The sequence below is a fragment of the Temnothorax nylanderi genome, unplaced genomic scaffold (genome assembly GCF_030848795.1).
Source record: "Temnothorax nylanderi isolate EJ_2023f unplaced genomic scaffold, tnyl_v1.0 TNYL_tig0875_pilon, whole genome shotgun sequence".
Lineage (NCBI taxonomy): Eukaryota > Metazoa > Arthropoda > Insecta > Hymenoptera > Formicidae > Temnothorax > Temnothorax nylanderi.
Window position 1 is genome coordinate 10,733 of NW_027249937.1, and position 10,920 is coordinate 21,652.

General features: G+C 32.9%; 1 protein-coding gene across 9 annotated transcripts; it reads right to left on the reverse strand.

Annotated features, from left to right (window-relative positions):
* Window positions 1–4,543: 4,543 nt before the first annotated feature.
* On the reverse strand, window positions 4,544–10,122 carry LOC139785744 (kinetochore-associated protein 1-like). Of its 9 annotated transcripts, none has more exons than XM_071724924.1 (14): window positions 9,742–10,122; window positions 9,472–9,536; window positions 9,219–9,343; window positions 8,993–9,150; window positions 8,443–8,558; window positions 8,268–8,377; window positions 8,081–8,202; window positions 7,624–7,994; window positions 7,188–7,549; window positions 6,918–7,109; window positions 6,618–6,823; window positions 5,166–5,326; window positions 4,983–5,062; window positions 4,544–4,832 (listed from the first exon to the last, which is right to left on the reverse strand). In XM_071724924.1, the coding sequence occupies exons 3-11, from the start codon at window positions 9,335–9,337 to the stop codon at window positions 6,667–6,669; spliced, it is 1,707 nt and encodes a 568-aa protein (XP_071581025.1). In that variant the 5' UTR covers window positions 9,338–9,343; window positions 9,472–9,536; window positions 9,742–10,122; the 3' UTR covers window positions 4,544–4,832; window positions 4,983–5,062; window positions 5,166–5,326; window positions 6,618–6,666. The 9 variants fall into 9 exon arrangements, with proteins under 9 accessions (XP_071581025.1, XP_071581022.1, XP_071581024.1 ...); XM_071724921.1 differs by having other exon boundaries at window positions 9,219–9,398; XM_071724923.1 differs by having other exon boundaries at window positions 9,658–10,122.
* Window positions 10,123–10,920: the final 798 nt, after the last annotated feature.

A 10,920-nucleotide genomic window follows, 5' to 3' on the forward strand; every position in this document is an offset into this window, starting at 1 on the left:
ACTATAGCCGTAAACAGCCAAAATTTAGCGCTAATAGCAGCCAATGTTTGCCAGCGCTTGTGGCAGCCGTTATATAGCGCCAAAGAGCAGCCGGATTATATATATATATATATATTTTTTTTTTCCCAGAAGACCTGTAAAGAAAATATATATTTACATAATACAATTTAATTTAATAGCCCGTTATTTATAGTCAAATCTTATTTCAAGACCATATTAAGTAATGTCTTAAAATGCTTTGTGATTGACTTATCTTAAGATTGTACTTAAGACGATCATAAAAATGAGATCCGACTACGAATATCAACCAAATGAATAAAGAATGGGGGTATTAGCATCATGACAGAAGTAAAATATATTAAAGGAATTAGTTGCTGGGTCGGTTAAAATAACTCTAAAATTATGTAGGGAAGACCGGGGCTAAGTCGACATTGAGGCAAACTTGACACTAGACTTTTTGCTAATTTAAATCTATCGTAAAAACTTGCCTTTCCTACTGTAAATGCGTCTTTATGTGCTAGTATTATCAACAGGATTTGATGACATTCTGAGTTATGGTGTAATTTTTAGCGCGACATAAGCATTTTTGATGGTGAAAAGTAATTTTTCTGATCTCTCGAAAATTTCTACTCTTTCATCAAGCTTTAATCTTGCAAACCTATATGTAAGTGATTTTCATGGAAAATTTGATGCTCTATATGAATCCGATAATCGTTTTTAGATATTTTCAAAATTTTCATATTTTTGAAGTGACAAAAGTAAAAAACGACGTCCGAGGCAAAGTCAATACCACGCCGTTTCATCGGCTCCCAGTAACAAACGATGCTTGTCATGCAGCCGTATGGCTCATCATGACAAATGTATGCGTACGTCCGATCGTGAGTTTACCTGCATTAATTGTTTTTCAGACATGAGTTTAGATGAAGATAATTGAAAGTTCAACAATTTTTGTTCTCATGATTTCAAATGATTGTTCTAGCTACTTTATTCCGAATTTTTGTACTTTTTAAATACACAATAAACAATGTATTTTTATTTTCAGACAGTAAAAAATAAGTTCCAAATCAAATTGTGTCGATCAGACAAAGTGTTGAGTTTGCCCCGGCGGGGTGTCGAGTTTGCCCCGGCATTTTTCAATTCGAAAATTTGTCTTTGCGTCATTTTTCCTTTCCTGGCGGCAAAACAGAGCGACGTACAGCAAAACTTTCTGAATCAATTTTGTACCTGAAGGAACACTCTTTAAATATATACCATTAAATTTGCCTAAAAATTTTAATTAAATATTAAAAATTACCTTTGAAAAAATAGTGTCGAGTTAACCCCGGTCTCCCCTACTTTTAAAATCTTCAAATTTTTTTAAATACTTTAAAGTAGAGAAATCGAGGGTAGTTTCCGAACGAACGGTAAGGATACAAAATCTAAAACTTTATATTTTCACAAATTATCCCGAGTGTACAAGTAGTGATTGATTCTACTAATAAAACTTTATATTTTTACAGTACAAATTATCCCCAAACGCAAGTACAAATAGTGATTGATTCTGCTCGTAAAAAACCCAGGTAGCACATAATATTAGTTATACGTTTTTTGAACGTATATATAGTTAGTTTCATAACCGTAAAGAACCATTAAGAAACGTTTGAACAAAAATGTGTTTAAAATATGATTTAAATCATGATTTAAGAAACGTATTTTTTACGTTTCTACAGTTAAAAATATTTATTAAATTTTTTCTTTCAAAATTATAATTTGCTTTATTTATATATAATAGGGTAAATATGCATTTTTAAAAAAGGTAATTTTGTATAGATATCACGCCTTTTTGTAGTATTACGCATTTTATAAACAGTATGTACAGGATGTTATTTCGAGGTATAATACTACCACTTTGTTTTTTTCGAGGTAACAACATAATACATATATACTACTATGCGTGTACTTGGCGCATTTTTTTGAAAAAGGTAATTTTGTACGAATATCACGCTTTTTTGTAGTGTTTTTAAAACACATAAATTATGGAACATTATAAGACAAAAACCAATTCGCTGTCTGTATTTGAACTGGTACTTTACTCTTGTACGTATGGAGTACTCACGTTCAGCTCGGCGAAAGAGAATAAGCATGGAAATCTCATTGTGCATATTTTAAAAGCATATAAATTGTGGAACATTTTAAGACTAAAACCAATTTGCTATCTGTATTTGAATTGGTACTTTACTCTTGTATGTATAGGGTGCTTACGTTTGGGTCGGCTGAAGGGGATGAGCACAGAAATCTCATTGTGCATATTTTAAAAGCATATAAATTGTGGAACATTTTAAGACTAAAATCAATTCGCTATCTATATTTGAACTGGTACTTTACTCTTGTACGTATAGGGTATTCACGTTCAGGTCGACAAAAGGGAATAAGCACGGAAATCTCATTGTGCATATTTTAAAAGCATATAAATTGTGAAACATTTTAAAACTAAAACCAATTTGCTATTTGTATTTGAATTGATACTTTACTCTTGTATGTATAGGGTGCTTACGTTTGAGTCGGCTGAAGGGGATGAGCACAGAAATCTCATTGTACATATTTTAAAAGCATATAAATTGTGGAACATTTTAAGACTAAAATCAATTCGCTATCTATATTTGAACTGGTACTTTACTCTTGTACGTATGGGGTATTCACGTTCAGGTCGACAAAAGGGAATAAGCACGGAAATCTCATTGTGCATATTTTAAAAGCATATAAATTGTGAAACATTTTAAAACTAAAACCAATTTGCTATTTGTATTTGAATTGATACTTTACTCTTGTATGTATAGGGTGCTTACGTTTGAGTCGGCTGAAGGGGATGAGCACAGAAATCTCATTGTGCATATTTTAAAAGCATATAAATTGTGGAACATTTTAAGACTAAAACCAATTTGCTATTTGTATTTGAATTGATACTTTACTCTTGTATGTATAGGGTGCTTACGTTTGAGTTGGCTGAAGGGGATGAGCACAGAAATCTCATTGTGCATATTTTAAAAGCATATAAATTATGGAACATTTTAAGACTAAAACCAATTCGCTATCTGTATTTGAACTGGTACTTTACTCTTATATGTATAGGGTGCTTACGTTTAGGTCGGCTGAAGGGGATGAGCACAGAAATTTCATTGTGCATATTTTAAAAGCATATAAATTGTGGAACATTTTAAGACTAAAACCAATTTGCTATCTATATTTGAATTAGTACTTTACTCTTGTATGTATAGGGTGCTTACATTTGGATCGGCTGAAAGGGATGAGCACAGAAATCTCATTATGCATAATTTAAAAGCATATAATATGTGAAACATTTTAAAACTAAAATCAATTCGCTATCTGTATTTAAACTGGTTCTTTACTCTTGTACGTATGGGGTATTCACGTTCAGGTCGGCGAAAGGGAATAAGCACGGAAATCTCATTGTGCATATTTTAAAAGCACATAAATTATGGAACATTTTATGACTGAAACCAATTCGCTATCTGTATTTGAACTGGTACTTTACTTTTATACGTATGGGATACGCACGTTCGAGTTGGCCAAAGGCCAACGTGTTTTTATTTTTCCGCTACGTGTCCTACGAGCGGAGATATTGCGACGCAAAGTCGAAATGCGAAAATTTTATATTAAGATATTTCTACTAACGTCGACGTCTCTCAATATATCTCAATATATATATATATATATCAGAGAAATGTAACTTTCACTTTTTCGACATTGGCGATACTATAGTATCGCCAGTTTCGATATCGCGCTCGCATTGTTATCGATCGATCTAGTAGGTAAATTAATAAGCGAAGATATTACGACGTAAAGTCCAAACAAATGTAAAAATTTTATTTATTAAGATACTTCTTCGTAAGATACGTCGGTCTCTCAATATATGACACTAGACATTACAGACGCGCGCGCTTCGCGCGCGCCATTTAGCTTTAACATTATGCTATTACTATTACACTATTCCCTAATAGCCAAATGCTAACAGAATGCCGACAGTATGCCAGCAGATCCGAGCATGACCATCGAGCAGATTCCTGTCCCCTGCGTCCTCATTAAGCTTATTTTCTAGCAGCACGATCTGCTGCCCACAATGTAATCGCAGAAACGCGGCAGAAATCGTGCACAACATGCAGTCACAATGTGATAGTAAAAATGTAGCAAGAATTGGACATGAGCCATATGAGCTAATAACAGCAGAAACACAGCAGAAATGGTGCATGGCCTGCTGTCACAATATGATGGCAAAAATTAATATAGCTAGAAGAGAACATAGCTCACTATAACGTACTGGTTATTTATATATAATTTATTCTCTCCTATTACCATAAATAATATTTCAGTGGAAAGAATTGTTATTAATGACAGTAATTATACTATCAATTCAAAAGTATGCCACATTATAAGAGTGGACTCCACAATACAACTGATACAAGTTGTGCAGTACCGTAATTTATACCGAAGATAATAGACAAGGTAATATGTTTATCGAAATTAATAAATATCTTCTCGTTATATATAAATTTAATTCATATTATATGTATTTAATTCATAAAATTTCTTATACAATATACATATTATTTTACAGTTCAAAGACCAAGAGGCAGAGCCACGGGGATACGGCGGCAAGAAGAAAGATTTATGGCCTTTCTGTACAGACTTTCATCACCATACTATCATTGGGGCATTAGACGAGGCAGAGGCAGAGGCAGACAGTATAGATAGATAAGATTCCATATACCCATTATATTATATACTTCCATTATATTATATATATACTTCCATTATATTATGTACTCTTATATACCCTGAAATAATCATTTCTTTTTGTAAAATAAAAAAACAATAAAAACATGTAATATTGATCAGATTATTGTCTACTCCATCTTTCATGCATGCATGCGTACAACGTCTGCATGTGCAATGTACGCATAAATGAGAAATAATATATTACTAGCCAGATATATCTTGCTGCGGGACGGTCTTTTCTTTCCCTCGACGTATTAGTATGTCGGTGTAAAACATGTTGAAGTCAAGTCTAATTCAAACATAAATAATTTAGAAATTAATTAGTATCTAATTTTATATCAATTGTGTGAGAAAAAAAGGATGCATAAAAATTATATAAATAAAATTCTTACCGACATAACACATTAAGTAATTTCTCATTGTTATTATCACAACCCAAATCACAAATTCGATCTAGAAGTTGTGTCAATACTTTAGTAAATCTTTCGTCTAATGATACGATTGTTTCTTCGAAACTTCCTGTTCCATCTTTCGCCGTAGAACTGTTCTCAATCTATGAAAAAATACAGTCAATTAATATATTATAAGCGTGTACATGTATGTTACATAAATTAAAATTAAAAAGCATTTTTTTCAAGTAACAGAAATGTGATACATAATGAAGTCTTATTTAAATTATGATATATAATAATGCAGCGATAAACTATTATCACCATGCCTTTTATGATTAACTATACAAGTATAATGATTTTCTTCTTTTGAAACTAAATATAAATAATGATATGTAATATTATAATTCTAGAGGATAATTTATACTTTTATAATAACACTTAAATATATTTTTTAGATATGTAAATTTTTAACTTATGATTAGGTATTTGTTATTATTTGACCAAGTAATAAAATAGCAAATGTTTAATGTTGCATTGTACAAAACGCATGTTGTAAAAATACATAAAAAATAGCTTGCTAATAATACGTATTTTCAAAATCATATTTAAAAATATATATAAATAAAAATTGCAATTTTTACAATACATATGGATATCTTCTATGAATACACCGTAAATACATATTACAAGAAAAATTTATTTATTTTATTTTAATTAAATATTTTTATTTTATAATGTTACCTCTTTAATTCTTTGTGATTAAAATGATTAAATAATTCTTTGTAATATTATAATTTTATCAAGGAGAATTAAAACTACTACCACTTGGGTTGATAGAAAGATCCTCAGGAATACAAAGATACATACCACTTGGGTTGAGTTAGGTAACACAATTTTGTTTTATTTTTTAAGAGTAGTTGCACTACAATTATTTTTCAAAGCAATATATATATTCTCTTTGTAGTTGGCGTAATTTAAAGAACATGGGTACAATGTATAATCAACGGACATCATGTATGTCATCAGGTGCGTTCAGCAGAAAACAATGTCAAGTTAATATTTATCTCCTCTCTTTCAAAAGACTAACCACGAACTACAAACTTCATATTATAACATTATTACAATTTATTTGTATTTTTAATTCGAGTCAAATGTGCGCCTGCATCTATCGCACGTCATTTTACTGCTTACCACAGACAATTGGTATTATAAACGTGCCATAAAAAAATGACTACTGGTCAATATATTTCGACACATAAAATATTATGATATTGTAAGATTATAATTTATAATATAATACATAGACGCTAGTCATATAAACATCAAACCATTTCATTACTTGATACGAAAAAAATGCCACTTTGATCTGCCAATTCAATCAGCCCAATTAATTGCTACGTTTTCTTCTTGGCACTAATCAACATATTTCTCTTTTGACTATTTCTCATTTACCTCACAGATTTACATTTCGCTCACTTCATAATTATCAATATCCTAAAATTTAGAAGCAAAGTCCTTTTAACTGTATCTTAACATCACGGATTGATATTCTCAAGTTTTGAATATCTCGTTTACAACATGTGTCAAATGTATCAACGCTGTAACATAATTCTAAAGATTCCAATTTGCCGGTGTACTGTAACGATTTCATATACTTTCTGAAATATTGAAGTGAGATCAACGTTTTATTATGCAAGAAAAATTTATATTCTGCCGATAAAATAAACAATAATTTATTATAATTATTTATACCTAAAGGTACATATATCTTGCTTGGTCAATTCCTCTAACGTTGTAGTATCAACGACAGTCTGCAATATTCGAAATACTCGATATCGTACGTTACAACTATATTCAGTCTCGCCATGACGATTGCCGAAACCTATGTTTATAAGAAATTGTGCAAACAAATCCATATCTCCATATTCCAGCATATAACATATCCTACAATTAAGTATATTTCACAATCAATTGTTGATTTAGAAATTGAATATAAAAAAAATGGTGTACCAACAATATTACCTAAGTAAATTATCTTCATAGTTGGTATTCTGATCAGACTCTTTCGTCGCTAGAAACGTCTCTGTAAAGCTTTGAGACAATTCGGTATACCTGGCATTAGATTGTAGCCATTCTTCCAATAAATCCATACGCAATTTTATCGTATTCAACGAGAACAGTTTACCCAGCTCGTTAACAGCAGCGTTAATATCGGGTCTGTAGTTGGTTGCAGTTCGATATCGTAATGGTATGCTTTCTTCGTTATACAATTCATACACCAGCTTGCACGGATTTTCAATTAGAGCAAGATACTCATCTTTCTCCAATCCGTACGTACGTAGAATATGCTCGGACGTAAATCTCAAATATTTGGATTTAATTTTCTGAAAGTAAAAGCCATAGAAGTCAATATATTTTTTACAACATAGACACGTACTTTACACAGAGATTACCGTACTTCTAACATTCCTTCTTCGAATTTAGTGGAATTCTGTGCCGCCAGCTGAGCATACTCGTAACATTCTTTCGCGGCAGCAACGCGATCAGCACCCGGAGGTGTATGATTTACGACATAGTACAATGCTGCAGTACCATAATAGAATCCATCTGAATCTGTCATCCGTTGTATACATTTCTTGATATCTTTGAGCAACGTGGTATTTTTCGGATAAAGCGACCATGCAGTATTTTTCGATGCAGTAGAATTATTTCCCCATACTTGTGTCACTTCACCTTTAATAGCTAATGTGCATATGAGATGTGCCTCCAAATTAAGTACGGGTGCGATGTCAAGCCACTTGCCGTATGTTCTTAAATTCAACTCAGGTGCTAGTAACGAGAATTAATAAAATGTGAAATTAAGTTAAGTAATCATCCAAGTGCTGGCCATAAATTTATTTCTGAAATATATTTACTAATGATTTTCCAAATATCGACTTTAAGCAAGAACGGAAGTCTCCATTGGGCTATCGGCGGCAACGTACTATGTCCAGGATTAAGCTGTATCCACTCATCGTGTTCCATTGGTGTAGGAAGCCTGTCATGATTGATAGTATGATTATTAAATTCAAAATTAATATATGCGAAATTATTATAATTTACCCGCTCCGAGTGTAATTTTGCAAGAAGCAAAGATAATTTCTCTTTTCCATATTTTTGTCTCCTATGAGATCCATTAGTATAATAAACACTTCATAGTGGTAAAATGTAATCTGGAAATTTAAATGTAAAATTCACATTATAAGAAACTATACTATCCAACATTTTTATAGCTTACGTGTTCCCATAACGTAGAGATACATCGCTTCAACATGGATTTATCTTCCATTTGCGCAACAACTCCATTACATTTCTTTCTTAATTCATCGATTTCATCTTTACAGATAAGTAACTCTATAATATATTACTCGATTATTAAATTGGTGTTCAATATCATACGAAAATGATCTACGTATAAAAATATGTAAATATCCAAATATTAAATTAATTGTCACAAATACATATTATTTTCTTATATCATTTGCCTTTATTCACGCTTGTATTCGAAACGGTTATCGTTGGATTCCACGTTTTTAGTAATATTTGTAAATAATTCAAAAGGCAATCATTGAAATTAAATCCGAAGCTACAACAATAATCTTTTAATAAAGGAATCACGTTCTCTTTATTAGGTACTGTTTATGATCTGCTGTAAAATTTTTCTTTTGCTCGAAGCACTATTTGTTAAAACTTCTGTAAATGTATTAAAAATATATACATTGACACATATGTATAACAAGATTTGCGTTTAATATAAAAATAGACTCAATGATAATGCATGAGCGTACCTTTAGAAGTTATTGAATAACGTGACAGTCGTTGTGCCCAAATATGCAATAGCTTGTAACTCTCAAACGTTTGTGTCAATGATCGATTTTGCCCCAAGCGCGAATATTCATATCCCAAAGTTGAGATTGTACAATGCTGAATATGATCGGTCTGAAATCTACAAATATAAATCTTTACACATTATTATCGAAAATTAATTATCGAAAAATAGATTTATTTTCTTACGATGTAGAAACGGTGGAAAGCCAACTGCACGCCTCTTGTTCTGATAACATAAAGAGAACCGATAGCCCTAATTGCAAATCGAATGATCGTCCGGTGCATAACTTTCTCAATAAATTCATCAAAAGCTGTGATAATATAAATTTCATTTCCGTTAATATCTCTTCGTTTCTTTCAGACGTGCTAAGATACATGAAATAAAACGTTTTGAAAATTTGCAGTAAAGTATAATAATTAAAATCTAAGATAAACTCACCCAAGATATAATTATATTCCTCAATGATGAAGAAAAAACAGTCTCTGATTAGCGACGATCGTTTCCTCCATGCGAGTAAATAAGAAAGATCCATGTTATGCACAACAATCTAGGTTAACCTGTGTAAACACTCGCGTAAACGTAGTTATATATAGGATAGGATAATTATATTATTAAAACAATTACCTTGAATTAATCGTCGCGTCGCGTAAAGAGTCATCATCACGTATATCATACGTTTACGCGAGCGTTACTTTTGTAGTAACTTACGAATAATTCCTTCGCGTAAACGGGAGATAACTTACGATAATTTACTCCGCGTAAACGAGTAAATTATCGTAAGTTACTATCACATCACGGTCGGTCTCGCTCCGACGACACTACCGTTCTCTCAACGATATAGGTTAAGTGAACTGACTGTGACGTGACAGCGCACTGAACGCACTATCTGCACTGCGCGCAGTACAGCACACACGTATGAACGCACTATATCTGCACTGCGCGAAAGCGCCGCCAGTGTCGAAAAAGTGAAAGGGACATTTTCTCTGATCACGTGATATATATGAACTGACTGACAGCGCGCTAAACGCACTATCTACACTCGCGCAGTACACACACGTATACATATGTGCTGGCGATACTAGCACCGCCCTGGTGTCGAAAAAGTGAAAAGGACGCGACTCCAGCCAATGAAATGATGGCATGGCATGAGAGACGGTCGACGTAGAAGTAGAAGTAGTATCTTAAAAATAAATTTTCACATTTGGACTTTGCGTCGCAATATTTCCGCTCGTAGGGCACGTAGCGGAATATTATAAGAGAAACCCCCCCCCAAATCGACCCAAGCTATCGATCAAGCCTACTTAAAACTTGATCCGTTCACTCGTTATATGAGATCTCAACATCTCGAGTACTCGCAACTCGTCGCGTCGCGTAAAAGAGTCACGGTCGGTCTCGCTCCGCGTGTACTTGGCGCGAGACACTACCGTGTCTCTTGATTTGAAACATCTCTGAAGGGTTTCCGCAATATTTCGTAGATATATTTGAGAAATACTTCATAACATTGCCGAAATCTTTCAGCATGGTCGCATTTGAAATAATTGCGGACATTGAAACATTGCCGAAATGATGTAGAAACGGTCGTGAAAAATTTCGGAAATATTAATGAAAGATGTAATATTTCAAATGGAATTTTGCAGAAATGCCTTTGAAATATTACATGCCGAGTGGGATATGCATGGTTATATAAGATAATATACAATATTAGCTTAGTACATATTCCCAGGGCCGTTTCAAGCCGGGGTGCAACGGGTGCAGTGCACCCGGGCGGCCGCCCCGAAGGGGCGGCCAGCGGCCGTCGACGTGTCTTTAAAAGTAATCGTACAATCAAAATAAAATGAAAAAAAATCGGAAAAAATTTGAAGTCGAACTAGAAATCTGAAAGCTGAA